General features: G+C 38.3%; 1 protein-coding gene across 1 annotated transcript in view; it reads left to right on the plus strand.

The window, feature by feature from the left end:
• The window catches only part of DHX35 (DEAH-box helicase 35), a 33480-nt gene extending 16556 nt beyond the window's left edge, over positions 1–16924 (plus strand). The window contains exons 13-22 of the mRNA XM_085313933.1: positions 1032–1156; positions 1964–2018; positions 6863–6958; positions 7330–7424; positions 8013–8090; positions 9327–9456; positions 10306–10387; positions 10906–10977; positions 12025–12136; positions 15208–16924. Of these exons, the coding sequence (XP_085170059.1) occupies positions 1032–1156; positions 1964–2018; positions 6863–6958; positions 7330–7424; positions 8013–8090; positions 9327–9456; positions 10306–10387; positions 10906–10977; positions 12025–12136; positions 15208–15252 (890 nt within the window). The 3' untranslated portion in view covers positions 15253–16924. The remainder of the gene's footprint in view (positions 1–1031; positions 1157–1963; positions 2019–6862; positions 6959–7329; positions 7425–8012; positions 8091–9326; positions 9457–10305; positions 10388–10905; positions 10978–12024; positions 12137–15207) is intronic.
• Positions 16925–25890: the final 8966 nt, after the last annotated feature.

Genomic DNA, 25890 nt, shown 5'->3' on the forward strand with positions numbered 1-25890 from the left:
TGTGGTCCCTCTTTCTTAGTAATAGGTGCCAACTCCAAATACTTCTCTTGAACTGATAGGACTGGCACTGTACAAAAATAACTGCTATAAATAAATAAACTTGTAAAGCAAGTATCTTCAAGTATGTGTCAATATTGTACGTAAATTCTTTTTTAATGAACTATGCATTTATAATAGGTATCTATCCTTTCAGAACGTTAATACCAGATTTCATCATATATTTCATAGTACAGCAAATTTACATGGCTTTCAAGTAATTTACTGAGAAAAAGTGATTGCACAGATGTTATWTCTGTGTCCAAGAAGAGTTTTAAGGAGGGTAGGGGATGCTGAATAAACTGTAATAAAGAAAAGGTACAGTATCTATTACTGAAAGTCAGTGCCCAAAGGTGGAAGAGAGTTGTTGGTACACAATTTGGGGGTGCATTTATGTCTGTCCTGTTCTTTAATGTTTAGAGTGATCTGAAGATTACTTGATTAATAGAAGGTGCAAGATTTTTGACCTTGGACAAAGTATTTTTAAAGACTTAAACTTTATAGTGAACACAGAAGAGCATTGTCACGTGCTTTGTTTCAATGCTTAGCTGTTAGTTGAGATAGGCTTTTTAAAACCTCATTTTCTATGAATAATTATGAACAAATAGTATTCTTAAAGTGAAAACATGCTCAGTTTCAAGTTTGGTCTCCTCTTAAAAACCCCCTCCTTTTCATGATAAAAATACCAAACTCTTAGAAGAAAAAGCATTTTCAGATTTTGTGAAGAATTTACAAGATTTCAAATTGAAATGTGGATCAACTGCAGAGTTAATGTAGAAGAATATTTACTATTGAAATCATGTGTTAAGGTTCAAATAACTTAAAATATAGTAATTGGAGAAACATATCTTTGAATTAGTGTTTTTAACATCTTAAGTATTTGTACTTAGTAATTCTAAATTGAAATAAGAACAGTACTGTCATGTTGCCTACCTGTAAAGGAAGCTGAAACCCAATCCCAAATAGCTTTTTCTTTCTTTTTCTTCCCACAACAGAAGAAGACTTTGAGAAGTTGCAGCAGTCCACTGTTCCGGAGATGCAACGCAGTAACCTCGCTCCTGTCATCTTGCAGCTGAAGGCTTTGGGAATTGACAATGTGCTCAGGTTCTCCTTTCTTTCGGTTAGTCTTAGACGATAAAGACTGTTGTCYCTCTTCAGCGAGGCGGAGGATCGCCAGAGGTCTTGTCTGTGATCCTCAGAGCAGTTAGCCAAGCAACAATTGCCCTATTACTTTGGAAAGTGTACTTCATGGCCCACTATCGGGAAGTGAAGTAGCTATCTGTGAATCACTTAGCACAAATAATGCGTGTCACAACTTAGAAATAGTGACAATTTGTATTCCAGAGTCTCTGTTGGAAATGTCAAGAATGAATTTTGTGAGGAACAGTCTAGAAAGAAAGAAATATTTGAGATTCTGCAGAACTGTAATTGTAGCTCCTTTGCACTGAATTTGTGGAAAAGGAGATATATGCAGGACCAAATTGGTGCTTGTCTTCATCAGAAGAATAACAATACCAGCTTTTAAACTGCTTTCCGTACAGTTTTTAGCTACTCCTGCATTGATGCAGAAAAACTAAAATAATAGCATTAGGAGAGAAACTTRAGAAGTAACTGTTCTGATCACCTGTGGTGTAACTGCTGAAGAAAGAAGGTTTATGTTTTCTAGCTTGGTATAATTCTGCATACTGACAGGATAGTGAGAGCATCATAGTGATGATGCTGAGCCCATTGAGAGGGTTTTGACTTGTAGCACTAATGTAAATGGAGTGGTGATAGGAAGAGTCTGAGAGCTCTTTCTGCCTTCTGGGTAGGTAGAAAGGTAGATAATTAGAGTTGAGGATTTTGAGAGAGGAAAAGATCTAAGATTTTTTTTTTTTAATTGTGTTCTGATGATAATGATTTAAACAATGCACATTTTTCTTCACAGCCCCCTCCTGCCCAGTCCATGGTGCAAGCGTTAGAATTGCTGTATGCTTTAGGAGGTGAGAATATTATGCTTTGCTTTACTTATGCTATGGGAGATAATGGAAGAAAAAAATTGTTAATTTGGATTTGGTGTTGGGATAGACATTAATCAAACTTGCTTTTGAGCACAGCTCTTTGAGGAAAATACAGCCTTGGCCAGTGGAAGCTTGTTGTTGGTATTTTGTAAAGTGTGCCTAAGTTTTTTTTCTGAGGTCACTTTCTATTCCCTTTAGATTATTTCAGAAAGGTAGGCAAGCAGAAGGCAGCAGTCATTTTCTGGGAGGAACTGAAAATCTGTTGCATGGAGAATGAACTAGCATCTAACTGTTTGGGTTGGACAAAACTTATTTCGTAGCTCTCTACTGTKTATTTCCTTGCACTCTGAGAGGTGCCAACTCCTTGTTGCTAGGAACAGGGCTCCGAGTTGGTTAGGGTTTTAGTTTGGAGTTCACAGGCAGTCCCTTTGTTCATTTTTCTTTAATTTTTATGGAATGGTATAGAGATAAGACACTGAGCTGAACAATACTAAATTTATTTGTATCTCATTAGATAAGTTGTTAGATATTCAAGTTCTTAGTCTGGTGGTGAACTTTCATTTTGTGTTACTGTGCCAGTAATGGAAACTTGTAGTCTTTCCAAGGATAAACAAAAACTTTTGGAAGTGTAGGTTTCTCAACTCCATCATCAGATTGACTGTAATAATTATTTTAAGCTGTCCAATTTCCATGTTATCACTTTGTTCCATGGTCAGGTTTTAAAAAAGCACATTGTTAACATTTAAATTGTTTCTGTTAGCATGTAGCATTCATTATCTGATTTTGATGTGTTTGCACATATCTATCCATATATTGAAAAGTGCAAGAATTCTGCGTAAAGATTGTAAGTAAAATCTGATACTTGAATTTGAGAGATGCAATTCACTGGAGATTAGATTCAAAGTTTAATAGTTTGCTTCCCAATCTGTTAGCAAAGGAAGAGTCACATGTGAGTTCTTCAGACATTCTCACTAATATAATAYAGGAGATACCACTGCYAAGAGTTATCAACAGCACATCTCGTTATATTTAAAAAAAGAGTTCCAGCCTGTATCTCTACTCTGAAAGTACCATGGCTGAAAGGCTGCATCTTACACGGAGTACTCTTGTCAATGTTGTTATTGACCCTGCAACTAGGTCAGAATTCTGACATGAATTTTGAATGTCAACTCAATGAACCTGATYTTATGAACATGTCTTTAGCCTTCAGCAGGCAAACTTTGACTTGTTACAGGACAATCAGTTAAACTGTCCTAATTCTGCAAGCTATAAATGCACTATTTGTTCCCCAAAGTAGCAAATTTCCACCTGGGTGGATTGGAACTGTATTTCCCACACTCAGTGTCTGTGTTTCATTGCACAGCATACTGGCTTTTCATGCTCTTAGTTTCTATGTGTATGCACCTCCCAAAGTAAGTTTGCTCTAGTTCTAGAATTGAAGATTTTTGTTACGGACAAACAAATAGATAAGCATGAATGTCAAAGAAAAAGCTAGTCTAAAAGACCCTGAGAGCATATCAAAGTAGCTTTTTTACTATTTATAAACTTAACAATATTTTCATAATCTTCTCTAAACTACTAATCACATATAGGTCTCAAATTCGGTAGATATTAAATGAGTTCATTTGGTTTATATTCTTCAAATCACACTGAGTAATATTTTTGTACACAATATGCAGTTCCTTTCTGTTGTGGTTACTGTAATGTATGATATATGCTTTCATTTATAGGAAGAACAATTTTATATTTATATATATTTTCATATATATACCCCCCCACCCAAACTTAAAGCAAAACAAAAACCAGACAGGAGAACACGTGATTGAAACGAAGCTCTGATCTACTTTAACTCAGTGTTGTAATTAATTCAAAACTAACAATATTTGCTTCATCATATAAACATGAGGAAAAAGGTTGTGTGAAAGATTGTGTAAGTTTTGGAAGCTTCAAGAGTTTTGTGGTTGTTTTTACATCACTTACAAATGCTGTGTTGTAACCTGTGGTAGTCTACACACTTCTTGTGGAGCTGTATCTCTCTTGACCATGATTATTTTCCATGCTGATTCCATCTGGCAAAGGAGGGTTTYGCTTAAGGCACTTGGTTCTTGGCAGCTGTTTCAAGCTTGCAACAACAGCTTTCACACAGACTCAGAAGTGTGTTGCAAGGATGGATTCACAGCCAAAACCATCTTAGAGAAATGGAGAGGAAAGATCAATAAACTCCTTGATTAGCTCTTTGATGTTTTGGCAGAAGTATTACGCTCATGGTAGATTTGCACACAAGTACAGAGCTGTTCTCTTTTGGCTGCTCGGTGTTTGCAGCAAGCAGAGAAGTGCGAGTGGTGGTGTTTAACTCAGAAAGGAGTATATGTGAGGTACAGATTTATTCTCAATTTTTTGTTTAAGTTTAGAGTTTTAGGTGGCTTCTTAAGGAGCTTTTATATAAGTTGCAGAGGTGAAGCTACTCAAGAGTTTGCAGCTGTGGTAAGGATTCAGTTTTTCTTACGCAAGTATACACATGTATTTTATCATTTGCATTGTAATAATGTGCAAATGTGCAGTTTACAGTCAGGACCCTATCGTGCCAAGTGGTGCTGACTGGGAAATCTGTGCAGAGCAGACASTCTTGTGGTTGAGATAGTTTTGTTGAATAAACAGCGCTATTTTCGGGCTGATAAATGATTACACCAGGAGYGTCTTTTCTCCTTTGATGTGCTTTTGAAAGTCTCAGTTGTCAGAGTTCACTATTCTAAGCATGATTTAGGAGAATAGAGATAAGCAGATAGAAAAYGAGTTTAGTTTTAGCTTTAGCTTTATTTCAGATACAAATAAATCTTCAATATTATCTTAAGTTGTGGCCTGTTAAAAACAACCACTCCAGTTAAGTTTAAAGCTTCTTTTTCCTTCAGCCTGTCATATACTTTCTTGAAACTCCTTAATGGCAAAGAACAATCTCTCCTGAGCGTGCTCAGTAAAAACCTCAAGACCTTTTCCTAAACTGAGCTTAGGGAAGAGCTGAAGAGCTCTAATTTCATATATACTTAGGTATAGTGGTTGCTTCTAAGGAAACTTTTGCCTATGCCCAACTTGTATCCATTGCAGGCAGTTAGTGWGTATTCCGGTGTACTGCTACAGAGACATCTGTGCACAAAGCAATACCCTTGCAAAATTGTGTTGAGACTTGTAGCTTCAGCAGAAGCCAGGTGGTTATGGCTTGATGTACCTGTAGGAATTTTAAAAGATCTAAATTTCTCTTTTTTCCTACTGAGGAAACCAATTATTTCTGTAAATGAAAGACTAAGTAGTCTGAGGYACTAATGGTGGGTAGCGCTTAAGCATCTTGTGTTGTGCTGATCAAATGATAGTTAATCCTACCTTAATTTTTGAGGTTTCTCTGACTTTGTGTTTACATATATCACTTCATCATTTCACATAAACTGCTTTTTGTACCTGTTTCTGAGAAAAGTATTTTGGCAATATATGAAATGCCCATTGGGTCTCGTTTTACAGTGTAAGGGTGTTGTGAATGTTTTGCTACATTATYGTAAAACACTATAGTATCTCAAATACTAAAGAGAAGTAAGCACTTGGTGGTGGTAGTTGCAGCTTTAGAAATGCTGACATGAGTTATAGGARATCTCATTCTTTGACTTGATTTATGGTTTTTGGTTTTCTCTGTGAAAYGTGACTAAAGTACAGCTGTGGTTTTTTTCCACCGCAGTTGGATGTATAGCATGTTTATATAACATGTGGGCCACAGTTGTTTCCTCAGTATACTCTGCTATGGTTATTTATGCAGTCTAAAGTGCTTCAAAATCCTGTTACTGTGCTCTTGTTGGTCCCTCCTTATGTAGCTTTTCTCTTGTGCTCTGCCTTCTRGTTGCTCTTCTGATTATTTCCTGTGTCTGTTTACCATGTCCTCTTACACAGGCAACACTTTGCCATTTTAATTCTTCCTTGAAATTTCAACGTAGTGCTCTAAGTTAAAATATCCAGTGGCTCGCATGGGTAACACTTACTGCAGGTGTTTAATCATAGGAAGCTGTTCATCTGAAATGGTAAACAAGCAGRATTACTCACTAATAATTGGGAACTGAAAATCAAGCTGTCATGCCTCTCTCTTGTACCACCTCACCTCCAATTAAAAGGCTACAGCTGGAATGTGGCTGACAATTTAGTTAATGATGCATGAAGCAGAATAAACTGCAGAGGAGTCTTCCTTATCTGCTGTACATCTTTAGCTTAGATGATGTTAAAACATTTTTCACTGTGACCTCATCAAATGTGACTCAGAAAATTGACACCCTGTCACCCTATAGTACTGCTTTCTATTTCTACAATTAAGCCTCTTTCTATAATTATGCTCCTTTTTTATTTTCCTCGTCAGGACTCCTGCTTCCCCTCACCCTGAACAAAGATACTGCGAAGTACTTGAAAAGGAGATGCATGGCTGTAACACCTAACTTTCTAGGCTAGACAGTATCCATGTGCCTCCTGATTCACTRAAGAGTCAGGCACTTAGCCTGCTGCATTGACTTTGACTGCACGTTTTCTGAATCATTTGTAGGAGCAGTAGAAGTTTGTCAAAAACAAAGGAACTTGTRTAGTCTAAGTATGTTTTTTAAAAAGAAATACCAAGGACTCATGAGATTAAATGGGTATTAAGGACAGTCTTCAGCTTAGTTTAATACTAACTCAGCAATTGTTAGGTGCATTTGCTGTATTTTAGCTCCWAATTCTGCTCTTTTATCTGCAATAAATTCTTATAGAAGACTTTCTGTGCTACTTTTGCCTATATTACAGCTGTATTTGTTAATGTGCTACAGGTCTGGATATACACTGTCGTTTAACAGAACCTCTTGGAATGAGAATAGCAGAATTTCCATTGAATCCTATGTTTGCAAAGATGCTTCTGGAATCAGGTAGGACAAAAACCCCCAGATTTTCTTCACAGTCTTGTGCTGACTAGAAGATACTGCTTCTAGAAAGTGTAGTGTACTATTGGACATTTGCTAAACTTGGAACAARCTGTATGGTGTGATATTTAGTGGAAAAAAAAGACTTGATTCAACTCATGGACCTCTCTAATAAAGTTAACTAAAGTCTAATCAGTTTGTCTTTGAAACTTCCTATTAAAAATATTCCTTATTATACTAAAAAAATCTAATAGCATAATGTTTTTTAGTTTTATATATGTTAAAAATATTCTGCTTTTCCTCTGTATTATCTTGTATTTTGATAAATTGATGAAAAGAGGATTTCCATTACTGAATTTTTCCACTTAACTCTTCAGGAAATTTTGGCTGCTCCCAGGAGATTTTGACCATTGCTGCCATGATGCAGATTCAAAACATCTTTTTGATTCCCCCAAATCAAAAATTGCAAGCTGTAAGTTCAGTCATATCACTTYTTTTGTTTAATTCAGTATATCTAAATTTCTGCCAAGTACCTGTTAGTCTTTGCAAATTTTTTTCAAAATGAAACGTAGTTTCTAACTATCAGTTATAGATAAAAGGAGAAGCTGAGTAACAGGAGGAGACTTGCAGTTCTTTGCTAGTGTCAAAGCCTCTTTTTGAGGACCAGAAACATGAAAGGTTATAAACGAGTATTTGTCAGAATCAGGACTTGTTAAAGAGGCCTCCTCACCCACCAGAAAAAAAAAAAATTCTTCTGAGAGGAACAAAAAGAAGGCATTAGGATACTTTATCAGGCAGCAAGAGCCTGATTTTAATGCACATCTCTCTCTSATGGATTTTTGGGGGTCTATTTTCAGTTCATTTTTCTAATTTCAATTTTGGGACTMCTCCTAGGTATATATTGGCTAGTAAAAGATTGATATTGCCTAAAGGTGCTGTACTTCTTGGTAAGAGTTAGGATAGTCACCAAGAAATACTGAGGCTGATGGGAACTGAAGGTACTGGAAGTTATAGTTGCAAAAATCAATCTGCTWATAAAAATATATTTCTCCTCCTCCAGGCCAGGCAGCACAGAAAGTTTGCTGTGGAAGAAGGTGATCATCTCACTATGCTTAATGTTTATGAAGCCTTTGTCAAAGTGAGTCTGTTTGAGTGCAYGTGGATTTGCAGGAATGGCAAGAGTCCCTAATTCTGAATCTGGAAGCTCTTGATACAGCATCCTCAATGCTGAGGACTTACCAAGGCTATAAAATGATACTGCAGCTTTAAAAGATAACTGTTACTAAATAAATATGCCACAGACCCTCCTGTAGTCCTTCTGAAAAGGGAAGAGAGTTCTGTGGTTTGGGTACAGCACAGAAGTCCTATCTCTAGACGTACATATTTTCAGTGAGACTGGGAACTTGAAAGGGCTTTGGGAAAATAAGTATTCAGATTCCAATTGAAATTCATGCTCTCATTTGTTTTCTGTGGATGTATCTGATAAACTGTATCCAAATCTGGTAGCCCCCCCTTTTTTTTTAATTGCCTCATCAATTATCATACTGTCCTTGCCAGTAACCTTGTATATTCACCTCATATATATTTAATAATAATCTTAATATTTCTCTGTTAGCTGAGGTTTTGCTTAACAGCTTTGAACCAATGTACTTATCTGGGTTAAGTGTACCTTGCTGGTATAAAGCACTTCTATGATTATGTTTTTGCAGCAAACTGAGTTGTACCGGTATATCCACTTTAGTGTTGTTTTTTTTTTTTTTAAACTAACTGTTTTAAACTGTTTAGTTTAGTTTAGTTTTAAAACTAAACAGAAACCCAACAAAAGCCTTCCACGCCAAACAATCAGGTATTAATTGAAATTTTGCCTGTAAAGTTTTAAATCTGCATAATTCTCTTAAAATATCTGCATGCAGAGACTCTTGGAATAAGTATTGGCTTCTGGAGAAGTAACTCTTTGCATAGAGAAGACAAGTGAAAACAGTGTACAGAAAAGTCTTGTTTACATTTGAGACTGAAAACTGAGACTAATACATGATATGAAGCATTTGTGTGTGAGAATGGAATGACTGATGCTATTTTCCTTCACTGTGTATGAAGAAATGAGGTACACTTTCAGAAAATGTSCCATGACATTTATTCTGCTCCTATTTAGAAGTTATTTGAAATACGTTTTGCAGTTACTGGCAGTATGCAGTCTTGCTAGTTGCTCTGTAAATAGGTAATTTTTAGGGAAAATGACAGTAAATATAGGATACAAAAAAAAGAAAAAAAAACAGAATAAGAAGAATAAAAATGTGACCTGAAAATTATTTTTTTGTTTGTTTGTTTTTATTGGTGGTATTTGATTGTAACTTTTTCTTTTCTTGCTATTTAGCACAGCAAGAGCTCTCAGTGGTGTCAGGAACACTTCCTGAACTACAAAGGCCTTGTTAGAGCTTCTGTTGTAAGAGAACAACTGAAAAAGCTTCTTGCCCGCTTTAAAGTACCAAACTCGTCCAGTGAAGGTGAAGACTTGGGGGGGGGGGTTGGTTTTTAATAAAAACAAGTATTGCATAATATATATAGAAGATGGTCKCCAGATTTTCAGTCTGCTTCCTGCTTTTCGTATAACTTCTGAAATATTTTTTTGCCTGGCCTAAAAATAGTATTAAATCAAACCATTTTTTCTTCCCTAACGATGACTGTAAAAGAGCAACTTGGATCATTTTGACAATTAACATTTATTCCAGTTTTTGGAAAGTTAAAATTTCCAGCACAGTTATATAGAGATTATCACGAGATTATCACCGTGTATTATATATTTAATGGTCAGTTTTAGGAAGAGTCAGGTAAGTCACTCAGTTTCTTTTTTTTGCCTTTTCAAAAAGATCTATTTTCAGCTGTGTTGAGAGTGTATGGTTATCATGAATAGTTCTCAGCACTTGACTCTAACTGCTCTGAAAAATCAGTCTTCAGTGCTTAACTGTCACACATGGTTGCTTTAAGGACTGTAAAACTATCTTCATGGAGGCACCAGTAGCAACAGTAGACTTTTACATAGTAATTCTGATTTGCTGTTAAATTGAAGTAAAAAATTGCAAGGTTTATCTGCCTTTAAGTCAAAGCCTGATTCAGTGTGAAATTTCTTTGAGATGATTAAGTGGATTTAAGTTTTTTTTTTTTTTTTGTTTTTTTTTTAAAATCTCAAAATTCTGAAGGCTTAAGAGACTTTAGAATGTCATCAGATCACAAAACCTCTTCACTTGCAGTGGTAAGCTTTTTGATATGCAAACTTCTTAAAGTTTTTTTTTTTTTTTTTTTTTTTTTTGCCATTGTATTGACTCATTTTACAGAAAAAAAAATCTTTTCTTCAGGTGATCCAGATCCAGTTTTGAAGTGTATAGTTTCTGGATTCTTTGCTAACGCAGCTAAATTCCACTCTACTGGAGCTTACAAGTAAGAATATATAGTTTCATTGGAACTATTGTTTAGTTTAACACACTCCTTTGACTTGATTAAATGTAATCAACAAATGAATGCTTCTCCAGGTACTTGCAACAAGAAATACATGGCAATTGCCTTAGTAAATCCTTGAAGTTTTGTTCGCACTATTTCAATGGTGGGGTTTTTTTTGTTTTTAAGTAGCTGTTACCAATAGTAATTAGCTTGTGTTAATAAAAGCAAGAACTATGTTTCTTCTGTAAGGCTTCCAGTGCACTAAATACAGGCCTGAAACACTACTTTTTAATTTAATGTAGGTGCAGATCTTTTAGAATATTAAATTCTCAATCATTCCTTTGGCCAGGTTTTCAGCCTGGTTTTGTCTGAAAGCCTGTTCATTAAAATCTGTACACTTATACTTTGCTCCAGCTCCATCGCTGTTGCCTTTTATTAATATTCTGGCTGGGGATGAAAGGAAGCAAATGTTAAATAATAAATCTGCACATAGTCTGAAATAGTATCTTGCTTTCAAGGACTATACGTGATGACCATGAACTTCATATTCATCCCACTTCAGTGTTGTATGCAGAGAAACCTCCACGCTGGTAAGCTAGAACTGCTTTTGCTTGTTTTGTTATCTAAATAAGTCATTCTGGAGCATCTGGGCATTTCCATGAGTGACTTGCTCGGCAACCCCAGCTTCAGTACTGCTATGGCTTGGGAGCCCCTCCTACACTAGGGTGTATGTTTCAGTTCTCCACCTGCAACAGGTGTATGTAAAAAGCATTTTCATTCTTGTTTGTTTTCCTCAGGTTTCTCTTTAGTTATATTGCTAATGTTAGTATGTATCTGGCTGATTTGGCAGAGAAGAGTTTTGCACTCTTTCCTCGTTGCTTTTGAAGCAAAATAATAACTAATGAGACTTGTGTATTTGCAATTTTGCATATAGAAGGCAGATAATGACGTGTTTAGTGTTCAGAGTGGGGGTTTGTGCTTTCTTGTTACAGACAACTTTCCCTGCAGAAAGGTGACTTCAGAGATAGGTTACCTATTCTGTTCATGCTGGCTGCCAGAACCGAGTCCATGTGTCTGACTGTTTCTAAATCTCTAACCAGCATAGATTCCAGCATTAGTTAAAGATTACAGGAAGAAATCAGTTTTATGCTGGTTGTATGCAGACGGGCACTGGGGATAGTCACGTTGTGGTTTGTACCTAACTTGTTATGGGTCTAAGGTTGTGTTGCCTTTGACATCCCTCTTGTGCTGTCACAGAGTTACTTGCATTCTCTTTTTGGAAGTGTTGTTATGAATCTTCTTGACCCTATTATTAGAGATGGTCTTTCTTTTCATATCTTGTATCCATACCTCCTGGTAGTGTGTGAAGATGTTTTAATGGCAGTTTAAAAGTTGTCTTAATGTAGAGTACTTTCAGTGTAATGCTGAGCACACAATGTGATATTGTACAGACAATGTAATGTTGAGTACAGTCATACAAAGGAAATTAGATAAAGAGTCTATATTATAAGCTACAGACTCTCTTCTCATGCTGTGAATAGTACCATTGGCACTTGCTATCTGAAACTGTCTGAATATGTTGTTAGTCACCTATCTCCTTGATTGCTTTGTAACACATTTATCTTTTTTTCTCCTAGGGTAGTCTACAATGAAGTGATACAGACAGCCAAATACTACATGAGAGATGTGACTGCCATTGAGTCTGCATGGCTCTTGGAATTGGCACCTCATTTTTATCAGCAAGGAACGGTACGGAGTCGACATAGAGCCCAAACTGTTCTATTTGTATTAGCAGCTCTTGTATATAAACTTTTTGTGTTTCTGCTTAATGGTATAAAAATTGAATTTGGTTTTGGTTCTTAATAGTGGTTTTGATGTGAAGAAAGGGGGCAGTAAACTGGCATGTGAAAATTTTTTGCCCTATTATCTTGCCACCAAGCATGAYCTTAAAGTAACAAATTACTCTATCCTTCACAAATTACTGTATCGTTCAAGTAAATGAAGCCTTGAAGTATTTTATCCTTGAATATCGGTACTTGGTGGCACTTCCAGCAGCAGCACTACGACTAGTCAGTAGTTGTATTTTGCACAGTGATTTTAGAGAAGTCTTTACATGAGTTGCAAATGTTAATGCAAATCCTAAGCTCGTTTTCTGAGCGTTAATTATATTTACCATAAAATATTAGTACTGATAGCTTAAAACTTGAAATGGCAGAGAATGGTTGCTATAACTGTAAACTTCTGKTCCAGATTCTTGATTGTTTTGGGCCTCAAATCTTTTTATTGCCTTTGTGTCCAGACCTTATGTGTCTGAATTGTCTAAGCTTTTGAGGAAGCCAGGTTGGACATTGGTTAGGGCCGTGGCACTCAAAATCAAGCCTTGGTTGAAATTATTTATTAAAACAACAACATCAAAGAACCCTTATATTTGGAACCTCCTGACAAGCATTATGCTTCATTTCAACTCAACCTTGAATGTGATGGTGTTTGCAGAACTATCYGTTGACTTGTATTCCTGATAGTTGCCAGCAACGTATTATCAGACAGATATAGTATTTGATTTTTACTTTTGCCCTTCTATCTCCCAGTCACCAATTTCTAGCTGAATGGCTGATTTGAAAGGAGATTAGGCTTTGATTTTATCGAGCTGAATGGCACATGGTGGTCTTAGCCCCTTGAAAGATGTTGTCCATATAATATGCCACCTTCACCAGATAACATTGCTGCTAGTCCTGAACAGGAGCAGCCGAAGCATCCAGTTTTTAAAAAGTGCTTACATGAGACATAGGGAAAGAGGTGACTGGAAAGGCAGCAAAATCTTGTGCTGCTCATGGATTTCTAAACAGCATTGTGTAATATATGCAAAAGTGAACCYGTAGCAAATAACAAAACATGAAATACTGTTTCTGTATTCTCATAGTAAGTGAGACTRCAGACTTCTGCGTCTTGCTTCCTTTTCTTCTTACTAAACTTTCTGAATTCTCTGTAAGGTTATCCCTAAGCAGATTGTTGCAGTAACAAGCTTGTGTATGATGTGGATATTGAGTGAAAAAATGTGCAGATATAGCAAACATGTGCGAAATAGAAGATTTTTTTATGTCTATGAGCAGCTATGTTGCAAAAGTGGATGTTTCTAGTTTATACATCTGCTACTTAATTTGACATTTTTGAGACCCATATGCTTGKTTCTTTTCATTTCCTGAGTTTTTTGGGGGAAGAAAGAATGACACTGTGCTGCCTAGAGCAACTCAGGACATAGCTGTATGATTACAACCAAAAACAGCTGTGGCGTCTGTCCATGTAACTGACTTGAGAGGTTTTTTTTTATGTTCAGCTTGGCTAGTTCATCTCAGTTACCCAGACACTTACCATCYGTAAATGAGTTTTCTAAGTAGTTGAATATTATTTGCCTTTTATTCTATAATGCATTTGACAAAGGTAGTAATGACCCCACAGGGAAGACCCTTGAGTCTTTAGCTGCTGTTTGACATAAATTCTGCAAGCATGGTGTAAAAARGGAAATGAGCCAATATTTCAATTTTATCAAATTTGCTCCTGGAATAATTCATACTTCTGACTCACATATTTGCATGTTGTAACGTCCCATGCATAACATACTTCATGATATGACCTCTCCCCAGGCTGAAACTTGGGAGTGGGGTTTTCCTTTAGATAGGCTTTGTTGGGAAATGTGATTCAATGACTCGCTTAGGCAAAACTTCCAGTTGCTTTCTGTAAGTGAAGAAGAGTTGTCTTGATTTGTATTACCTACATTACTGAGCTAACATCTTTTTTCAAGGCAGTACTGCTGCTGTTGTAGATACTCTGTAAAATTACATCAGGAGCTCGTTCTTACCATTGTCACCCTTTTTGATAGAGACAAACTGTTAAGTTTGCAGCAGGCTCTAAGCATCATTTTCATCTTAAAATAAATAGAAGATATGGAGGCTAGTGCTGCTTTTGATGGAAATCATCTGTTTCAGTTTGGCCAGTTATTATCCTCATCAGCCAAAGAGTTTAGGTGTATTTATAGAATGCTTAAAAATAAGAAATACACCTGTTGTTTGAAGACTTGGATTATACACACATTTTTATTAAGCAGACAATTAATTTGATATGCATCTGTGTGTTTTGTATAGTCCTTCATACTCTTTTTATGCTGGAAGATATATCTTTGTGCTAAGAAGAGATTCTTGAAATACAATTTTTATTCCTTTTTCAAGTTAAAAATGGATTAAAACCAAATGATACTCTATATTAACAGATTTTCTTCTATAATTTGATCACAGTCTCAGCCAGTTATACTTCATTTCAACTTTTGCAGTGGTTTGGAAGGATTTCTCTCTTGTTTTCATTCCATGTTTTTTTTGCACACTTACTTTCTTAACAGCATAGAGATTCAAAGGTCCAGTGAAACTACAGCTGCAATGTTAGGATATTAGTTGAAATTTTATACTTCATGTATATTTTCCTAGTTTCTGTACATGCAGATGTATTGTTAGGAGGAGGTGTCTCTATGCATTTTTACACATGGATAAATTGTTTCCAGTCGGAAATTGTGCATATACTTGCAATTATTRCAAAAGTATTACAAGATGATATTTTATACCAACCTGAAAAATCACGTTAGGATATATATAGTTTTTAGAYTTTATAGATTTATTTTAGCTTTGTCAAAAACAAGCAGGACTTGGGACAGGTGATCTTTGCTCTCTGTATGAGGGTTAATTTAATTCAGGGTTAAAGATTGAGTACATTCTAATGGACCTTTTTAAAATTGTGGTGCCATGTGCTAAGTCGTTTTTCTTTTCTTCTTGCAGCATCTCTCCTTGAAAGCAAAAAGGGTCAAAGTAGATGATCACTGATTTGACATGACTTCAGTCTTGTGACATCAGATGCAGAATCTACCTGATTSGAAGCTGGCTACAGTCTGTTCAGCAGTCAGTACGTAGCAATTTGACCTTAAATCGACTTAAATGTTTAAATGCCTGTCAGGATCTATGGAGGTTTATGTGTGACCAGTACATTGTAAACCTGTAAACCAGTGCAGAGCTCGCACTGTGGATACTCTGTTCCTTGCCTGATTGACCACCGTTGTTAATCTGGGCATGTTACACCTTTTAAAAAAGAAGACAGATGATTTTAAAAAAGTCCTGAGAACACACAGGACTGCAAAGAACTAAAACCTTGAAGAGAGAAACTGAGTTCCTGGAGTGGTAAGATTGCCTTAGGAGAGCAGAGAGTAGGGTGCCCTGCCTTCTATTACCTGGAGCACTGTGACTACTACTGGCCAAACTGAGATTGACTCCTGAGAGGAGGTAGCTCAGGGCAATGAACTAGCCCTTGAAATGCAAAGAACTGCCATGGAAACACTGCTTTCACATGTTTGACTGTCCCAAACTGGTTGCAACTTGTGCTTCCAAGCAGTGACAGTCTCCTGTTTGTATCAGAGCTGCCCCCAGTTGCCTATGCTAAACAGTCGTTCTGTGTAAGTAGCACTGTATTTAAAAATGTGTGGTTTCCATGCATGAATTTTACTGCTTGGGGAGAAGGAATAGCTCAGCCTTTTTGAGAAGATCTTTACCTTTTTCTCAATCTGGAGACTAATATATATATGTTCATAGTTATTCAAGTTCACAGGTGAGGCTTTATTTCCCCCCCCCCAATAAGAGAAGGGATGTTAGCCTGTCACCACCTGGAAATCCCAGAGARTTGCAGTGGAGGTATATCATGGAACATTGTTTTTAGCATATATCATTCAGGAAAGATGGAAATGTTCTGCACTTTCCTAATAAGGAACACAGTCTTACATATTTTCTTTWAGTATCTGTTCTTTGCTGCTTGGGACTTGTCATTTTACTGCAAGAGAAGGATGCTCCAAACTGTTGCTACTTTTCCATAAGGACTTTTAACTTTTTTGTGTATAAATGAGGTAGCTGGCATATATGTATTTATTTTTTCCTAYTTTTTTGATATTTAATTTAGAAACATGTTGTCTGGAAGTTTTATTTTTGTAAGGCAGTTGACTTAGTGGATGCATTTCTGGCATGTTAACCACAATTTTATTTTCATTTTTTAAAAATTTGTAAATRTTGAAAATTTCTACATAGAATGAATGTCTTCCTTTTCTCAGGATTACCTTTGAAAATATTCTCGATCTTCTTTACCTTTTCCCTTTCAAACACCTGCAGAGAGAACATGTTCTGTCACATGCAATGTATGCTCTATGTACTGATTACCAGCACAGAACGATGTTCCAGTCTCAATATACGGCACCAGCAGCATGACAAACCATGTCACCTCCTTTGTTTTCCCTGTGAGCTTCATCTTCTCTTTCCTACTCTCTTAGAATGGAAGCTCTTTGGGGCAGGGATTGTTTCCTAGCCAGAGCCAAGAGCATCATTGGCACTTGCTAAAAAGATTCAGCATGCTTTTTTTTTCCCCCTAAAGAATCAGAGGAAGAACTGAATATAAAGACTTGTAAAATGTCTGTATTTCTGTCTTCTAGAAATATTCTTTAAAAAAATAAACTATTGAACCAAGGAAGCTTGAGAATGTATCRCTTCAGCTGAGTAATAGGTGATTTCCCAGCAAACGCTGGGTGGTTGTTGTGTGTGTCTGAATCTTGATGTGCTTTCAGTGGATAGCCACTTAATTTGCTATTTCTGAGAACTTCAGCTGTGCTTGAATCCTGTTCTCCAGATGTGTTGCTACCTGACTGTGAATCAGCAAACTTTTCTCTTTGAATGATTGTAACTCCTGCAAAGCTAAGAACCTGGGGATATAAAAGCTTTGTAATGCACTGCAAGCAGTTGTTCCTGTGTCAGTATGAATGTAGTAGGTCAGTGTAAACAAAAAGAAACTGAGACATGTCATTGTGGCAGGGTAGTTAGTTTTTACAGGCTACTGAAGTATTGCCAGAGGTGTGCACACAGTTAGTATAGGCAGCCTTTTGACTGAAGATGTGGGCTAAGAATGATTTTGCTAGTACACAAATTAAGCCAGCTTTAGAGAGAGAGCGCTGCTTTCTTCAGCATTGCGAACCCTTTGAAGGTGTTTGAAGCCAGAGCCCTAAAACTTAGAAGGTCTGAAARTCTCTTTACTTTGTTGAACGTTGGYCTAATGCTCTCTGCTATGTTTGTGTGTTGCACTGTGCTTTAAATAACTTTGAATAAGGAAATGGGAAACTCTGCCTTGCTGTTGGCTCTCTGCTGGGTATGCACTGTGTGCCTTTGTGGGGGAGGCTGTAGSCACCTGAAGATGGTTGTAAAGGAGATTATGAAGCAGTTTAAATCTCGTTTTCAGAGAAAGATAGTAAAACATTAGGCTCTTGCATTAAAATACTATTTGAAACAGAAATTGAAGTTATGCCCCCACTGGCAGGAAGATTTATATTTTTTWAAAAAATAAATCTATAACCTATTGATGTTACTATGGAAAAAAGAGAAACTCTAGACCTGAAGCCTGTCAGAAACAGCTGTCAGTGTTTCTGTTCATGACCGTCAGTACGGTCAGTTGCAGAATAAGCTGAAAGTAAATTGGAGTGAAAATTCAACCAAGAGAGTATTAATTCACATGTATTTCTCATCTAATTAAAAATAATTGTGATAAGCTGATGGAAAAGCAATCACAGTTCTTTCTGTGGTTAATATGAAGAAAGAGACCAGTAGTTAAAAGATTGAAATTCAAAAAACTGAAGAAAGTAAGTGTTTAGGGAGATGAAACTGCTGTATTTTCTTTTTGCCTTATGATTAAAAATACCCTATTTGTGATCCGTATGCCTGAAGATTGAATAGGATATGTAATTGAGCCATGTATATAGCAGTGTTTCCTAAACTTCAGGATAATATGCTGTAATTTTTTTTTGTTATCACTAGTTTATTTATATGTGTGTTAAAATAAGCACATTAGAGACAGGCATTGGAAAAAAAAGTGTTAAGTCAGACTACATTTAAACCAAAAAAGTAGTTTATCAGAATCAGTTATAATCAGTTATCTGTGTTTCTCTGTGACTCATTCTAGATTCATGTGGTTCAGATCTGCTCTGGCTTRTGGCCCAGTGCAAACTGCATATGTCTTGGTCCAACAAGTGGAAAAACAGGACAGAGATGCTAACGTGGGGAGAGTATGGAGCAGCATTTCTGCATGGGAGAAGACAGGGCAACAACACACTAAAATTGCTTTAGGTAACTCCAGCCACATTCTGGAAGGACACTTCTGATTACAAGGGAGGGCTGGGCCAGCATCTTCTGTCAGGAGAGTAAGTCATGGAAGAGGAGGAGGGAGAAAAAGAACGGAGAAGCAGGGAGAGATTTGAAGGGAGGGCRGATGCACACAGGTGCAGAAGTTTCTTCAGTATCAGTTCACATAGTGACTCACACAAGTGCCTTGCTTGTTTAATCTTCTGACTACTGCTGAACTGCTGGCCTGTTTGGTGAGAAACTGGACTTCCAGAAGCTGCTCGGGAATGAATCRGCTGAGCAGTCTCACTGCACTCATTTTCTGTGTGGTTTCTGGATCTTGTGGTAATAAGAATCATTGACCAGCAGTTTTGGAGCTGAGGACTGGACTACTTGTTTGAGAGGAAGGCCAGCTGCTGACGGACAAACAGACAYGGTAACTTCAGCACTGTGATTATTGGGCGAAGCTGGGCTCAGTCATTCACATCACATTGCTGGAGGTGAAAAGCACTTGAACAATACGCCAGCTTTGGATTTGGAAGGGTGAAATGTAGTTATTGAAGTCATTCCGTATGTTTTAACTGCTTTCTTTAAAAACTGKAGTTGGTTGTCTTTTTTCCTGTTAGCCCTTCAGAACACACTCATCTAGGAGCATGAATTTGCATCTGTAACTTTTCTCGTCCCATCATTCTAGCAAGTAGCATTTACTAGAYTAGATCATCACTTGAGCAACTCTATGATGGCAACTTGGAACCAGTATTTATTAGTGTAATTTCATAATTTTGTCTTAATTCTTAAGGTGGCCATATTAGCAAAAATTGGCAAAGAAAACAAAACAATATGACTSAACATTTAAGATGAGTACCTCCTCCTGGGATTTAGAAAAAAAAGCAAGTTGCAAGCAGCATGTAAGTGGCATATGGGGAAACCTGTCCTTGTATCCAGTTTTTAGACCCTTCTAAGACTTGCAGAGCTTTTGTCCTTGACAGCTTGTCCATTTTTTTTCTGTCAGTTAACAACTTTACCAAGCTTTCTCAGAGAAATGTGCAGTTTCACTTAAGCCTGACTGAACTTTCAGAAGAGTGCCAGCAGAATGCAGGCATCAGTTTTGAGCAGTAGTACATAAGGGMCTAATAATTGGCTGGGTTTTAGATTGTTTTCGTGTTCTTTTGTTTTAACATGAACATCAGTTAAGTGATAAATGGAAATGAGGAGGACGTAAGCAAAAAAGCGCTTGGTGGATGTGGGATAAAGTCAGCATTTCACATGTACAGATTAATGAAAAGTGTGGAGTGCTCTGAGCCCTGCTGGTTTAAAACCCAACCAACCTGTAAGTCAATAAATTCTGTAGCAGCTCTTTTGGTCACACCTCAAATCGTAAAAATGGCACCTTTACTGTAAGCCACGGCTGAGAGTATGGAAGAGTGTGCTGGCTGGAAGAGTATTAATACTTCAGGGAGACTGACAGTATTTGTTAGTGGCTCTTACACTTGGCTTATCCAAGTGACCAACCACAGCTGAAACTAAAAGGCACCTTCACTCTTCTGCAACTACTTCCAGCTGGAACATTTTGATTTTCAATGAACTAAATTTTGCAGCCTTCTTGGCTAGTAGAAATATTTTTATAATAAGGAAGCTGAGAATTAACAGAATCCCTCAAGTTCARAATTTTTGCACAGAAGCTCTGCACATCTGCAAAGGTCCTCCTGTAGAATTGAAGCCTAAGGCTGGAGCAGATGGACCTYGTTAACAAGGTATGCCCTAGTATTTTACTCAAGTCTCAACATAAGGCTGCAAATCTTGTGTTACTTAGACCTTTTTTTCTTTCCTCATACTGTTGTTCTTTTCATATCTTCCTTTGTAACTAAGTTAGGTGTGTTGAATTGCTCTTCCAATATCAAATTAATTAAGTTATCTTRGTTAAGACTTTGCGTTAACTTGATTGGTTTTCCTCTATGAAATACTAGTAAAATAGCAAAGTACCTCCTCATGGTGAATATTGTTTTAGCAAAATCGACRTCTCTGGAAAGGTGCCATCCAAGTGTCTGTGCTAATTCTACTTACAGAAAGCTTGCTCTGAGCTCTGGACACGTGAACAAGGTTCAGAGCAGTATAATGAGGCCGGAATCTGTGGCCTTTTATTTTGAAAGTATCAGTCTATGTCCAAAATGTTGCTATCTCAGTAGAGAGTTTGAAGGTGTGCATGTATGGGGTAGAAGCCCTATAGGAACACCTTATTTTTTTCATAAGTATCCACTGCTGGCTTTGTTTGGAGGCAGGATGAACTTCTTGGGATGACCTGTCATGCTTGTTCTTATGTATGTGCTTTGCTGATGTTGAGTGAACCCAGTCTACCTTCCCATTTGGCTTTTATCTCATTCCCAAATTGTCCACTTTTCAGAGCAACAGTGTCTTATCCAGTACAAAGAATTTTGTACCAAGTACAAAAAATTCTCTCWGGACTTTTCATCCTGTACCACTTTGCTGGGCAGTGGAGATGAAAGGTATTGTCGAAATGTGCGGGAGAGGGAAGGAGGAGAACAAAAAGTTGCAAGAACTGCTTGCCTCWCTGCAGGCCAAGAATCAGGTTGTTTATTGTAAAAACTTACTGACAGAAAGAAATCCCATCAGACAAGGAGTGTTTGGATGCCAGGAAATATCTTTTATGAGCCAAGTGTTAAGGAACTCCTACTCTTTCTCCCCTCAGTACCTAATAAGATACCAGAAATTATTGAAAGACCTGTGATTAGTCCGAAAACATTGCTTAGTTTAGAGAGCCATGAATGAACAATTTCAGATACAAGGCCTGGGGTTAGGACCAGAAGGAGCTGGGTTAACGTTCTGCTAATAACATGATCTGTTTGTAAGGTGGAATTAAGCTCTCCTCCGTGTTCTTTGTCTCATCTATTTAAAGAAAGCCAAAGTCCTGGGAGGGCTGAAGGCTATTGCCAAGTGTGGGAGGGTACGTGCATGTGTTCAGGATATGTTACAACAGGATGCATCTTTGCATTTGTYTTCAGGAGTGGGAGCATAGAGGATTTAGAAGAATAGAGAAGCAAGCRATGTGCTTTATCTAGAAGGATTAAAAAATGAGCTAAACTGCCCCCAATGTGCTTTTTTTTCCAAAGGAAATATCCTGCCTCTTCCGAAGACTAGATGCTCGCTGACATCTCGGAGATTGCCATTAGCAGGGGAGATAGGCAGTGAGCAGACATTAAGTCTCTCTGCTGTTACCATGTGGACACAGACTGGGGTTAGTGTTTGTGTGAGGCATTGATCACAGCAGCCACTCTGACATGTAAATACAGGCTGGGACAGTATGAAATACTGATGGCCATTACGAGCTGTCAGACCGGTCAGAATACCAGAAAAAGGCTCTTTGTGGCTCCCCAGGGAGGGTGCTGGGCGAGAAGGTGCATCTAGGGGGCTTCAGAGCTGCATCACAAGTACACAGAGCTAGGCAGTGTGCACGGGAGGGCCCTGCCTTGCTTGAAATCCCTTTGGTTTCTTGGAAGTTGCATCTGATGCTGCTTTAACCCTTTGCACTCCAGAGGGATTAGCTGGTGAGAAAGCATGTGTTACAGTGGTGAAGGATAGGTCAGAGAAACCATGGGGCCCTCTTGCTTTGGATGGTGGGTGAAGTGGAAGGCAATTCCTCCATGGGCTGCAGCTGTGTGCTTAAAGCCTGCAGCACTGAAGCGTTTCCAGAGATTGCCATTTTTGGCCTTGTCACAAAATATACCTTCATAGCAGGCTTGTGGTCAGTCTGAGCATTTACATGATAGAGAGTCAACTCAGGATTCGGGAAGACAATCTAGGTAACGGGCCTCRCTGAAGTCAGTAGAGCAATTGAGCCTATAATTACAGCTTGTGGATGTGCTTCTCATTTACAGCAGTGCAAATCACGTTCACTGAGATGAGAGTGAAGRGGCAGTCCTTCCCTGTGCATTTGGCTAAAGGTGCCCATGTGATCATGGCTAAGCGGTAAGGCGTTCACATCTCTGAGCCTCAAGAGCACAGATAAGTTAGGGGATGATTTTCAGGCTATACAGACACATATTGTATTCAGACTCCCATCCTGTCAAAAAAAAAAAAATCTATGGAAAAGCTACTTTTCATTTAATTCTTGAAATGGTGAATTGCACCAGTTAGGTATCTCTGGAAGCCTGAAGTTATTACCATTCAAAATGTTCCCAGTGGTGTTTTTTAACCAAGCTTGTGGCACACGAGCATTTGTTACGCACACCATGCAGGTTACCATTTGGACAGGAACATCTGCCACTAGCGTTCATCTTTGCATATGCACCTTTCAATTTAGGGACCTGAGAATGTGCTGTACTGCAAGGAAGATCTGTGAAGATGAGGGAGAAGGTCTATTTGGAAAATAAGCATCATTAATTGAACAAGGAAGGAAGCAATGGTCAGAGGAGGATGGGGGATACTCTATTTGAAAAAAATGGTTTCTGCTGCGGTAAGTCCTGGATCTACTCTATATCCTCCTCCTGTTTTCCATCTGAAAGCCTTTTATAGATGACTCCTGATTTCTTTCCCTTTGTCATCATGTCCTTATAAGTCTCTTAGGGATCTCCTTGTCAGTATAAGGAGTGGTAYATGGAGAGGAAGTGTATTGTAGCAGGAGATCCCAGGATGAGGAAAGCTGAAATATAGGGGARTCAACTGCTCAGTCATCTTGAGTGTAGCTTCCGTTCAGGTTTGGAAGCTGACCTTGTCACACAAGGTCAGCAGACGTTGTGCTGAAAAAGCAATCATTTCAGGAAAGATGGTTATTTTAGATTTTTGTGAGGATTCGTGTGCCAGGYGCAATAAAAGAAGCGTTAAAGTGAGTATAACCAAGCTTTGACCAGGACAAAATGTAGTCAGTGGCACTTGATGGAGCACATGGAGGCAGTCAATGTGCAAGCGCCTTTCATCCTCACAAGTTTTCCAAAACCTAGTTTTGAAGGAAAAAATACATTTGAAGAGTCCAGTATGACAGACTGCTTTGGAATGGGCAATTATGTGTATTTTTACAAAAATTAAAGGCCCTAATTCAGATGGACATCTTGTATCAGCCTCCTCTCTCTAGAATTTTATTCTGGAATGAATTTTTGGCTGGAGATGGAAAAAATAGAACATCTGAATTTTGGTGTTAGTTTGTCTCTCACTGGGTAAATCCACTTGTGGTTCATTTCAGTGAAGTGTAAATGAGGGTGCAATTGTATCTTGTGGTRTTATGACACTGTAATGTCTGTCAGACACCCACAAACACTATGCAAACTGACTTGCCAAAAATATTTTTGCATTACAGGCAGCATGTTTTGAGTTTTCTAACCAAAGCTAGTTGAAACGTTCTGAGAGAAAACTCTAAAATTGGAATAAGCAGACTGCTGACATCTGATAAKTTTCAGTGCTGACTGATCTTTAAACATTGTGCTTGATTTGAGTTGCACTTTCTCCCTCACTTCAATTTCACCTCTAGATTTTGAGGTTTATGTCGCTTGTCTCCATTTRATCCCTCCTTTGCAGTCACAGGAGGAAAAGTAGGAGAGAAAGCAAGTCTTCCATCGCTCCCTTCTCCTAACATAGYCAAGTGGGAGAAAGTAGTTTGCTGTGTATCTCTCTTCCCCATGTTTTCCTGCAACAGAAAAGATGTAGAATTGTGAGTGTTACCCCGCTATCCTTTCTATTGGGGGGAGGGAATAGAAGTATGGAGATGCTTCAAAATGTGGATGAGGTTTTAGAATCATACTTGGAAAAAAATATCAAAASTTTTTTAATGAAAAGTTTTCTAGTGGAAAACTTTTTTACAACTACTACCAATCCTAGGGATTGAAGGCTTTTCTATGAAATGTACAACCAGCTAGGATCTGAAAACAGCCGTGCCATTGCTGGCAATTAGTGTGAGCAGATGCATGTATCTGATCCACTGGACTATTCAGCTGTTGTCAGTCAGTGTGGATTTTAAACATATCAAGCCTGCCCTGATGGAGGCCAGTGAACCTGATCTGGACCTCTTTGCAGAAGTTATGTACAACTAAAGGCATGAAAACTCTGGGCATGATTCAGGGATCTGCAAGGTCTATCTCCTGGATGTCTGGCTCCTGGAGTGGACACTACACCCTTGTACAGGTGTCTAATCTTCCATGCAACGTAAAGAGGCTGTTGATGCCTAAGGACTAAGTTCATGACAGCCAGGTTGCTGAGTGGCGATCCATGTAAGATAGCCAGAAAGAAGTGAGTTTGAGAGGATAGTCCATTTGGGAGATCAGATCTTTGTGGTGCTGCAAGATCTCTCCCGGAACTGAGTTTCTAAAAGCCTCTCTGTAAGGTGATGTAGATGCATGTGAATTGGAGAGAGAGAAAAAAAAAAAAGGATTTCCAAAACTGGAAACCCARAACAGAGACATCAGGGGCATGGTGATGTCCAGCAGTGATACAGCTACGCTGCTGATTTTATAAAGTCCTTCTGAGAGAGATGAATATGGTTACACTGTTTCTTGACCTGTGCTAGTAAGTGTGCAGAGAGCTGCAAGGACCTAGGAAATGTACTGGCTTTAGCTCTTGGAACCTCAGCACCATGCATGACTGTACAGAAGTCATCATCCTATCTATAGGATTAAATAGATTAAAGGTAAATTACTGCTCTGTATGATGGCTTGGCATTTGATGCGTTCATGTAATAGGCTACAGTGGGGCTTCTAAGCCCCCTTCAGCTAAAGGTGTTAAAAATCCCCACCTCCAGAAAAGCGTTTGAGGATGAAATGGAGGCATGGTGCACCCTCTGAGTACAGCTCAGTTTCCTTGTAAAAGCTAACCAACRTTGCATTGGCTGAAGGAAGGAGTGTGTCTGCCGCGCAGGGAGCAGAGGGGCCTGGGTCCTTGCACAGGGTACTGTTTGCACATTTGGTGCGAGAGGCACAGTGGACAAAAGAACACCTCGCAGGAGTTTTGGGACACGACAGTAGCTGTGGCTGTATGGTCAGTGCCCCTGGGGAGCCTCTCCCTGTGAGCCAGGCACAGCGGACGTCGTTGCACTGGCTCCGAGCCCTCGGTCTGGGGGAGTCCGGCACGGGCAGCYGGGTTGATGGTGAAAACTGGGGAGTCTGCAACGTTGACATCAGGGACAGCCTGGCTCGGAGGCACTCAAGTAACAAATTGAACGGTGAATATCTTAAGATGACTCTGGTTTATTGTCCAGATCAGGTCAGCGGAAAAAATATTGGGAGACTGAACAAAGAGACAGGCTGCTTTAGCAGATAAATGGACTGATCATTTCGTATTGAGGAACAATCTCTAAAACATAGTTTACTGTGCAGCTGAGGG

Source organism: Rhea americana, unplaced genomic scaffold (assembly GCF_003343005.1).
Source record: "Rhea americana isolate MKP2758 unplaced genomic scaffold, rheAme1 scaffold_4, whole genome shotgun sequence".
In the NCBI taxonomy this organism is placed as follows: Eukaryota; Metazoa; Chordata; class Aves; order Rheiformes; family Rheidae; genus Rhea; species Rhea americana.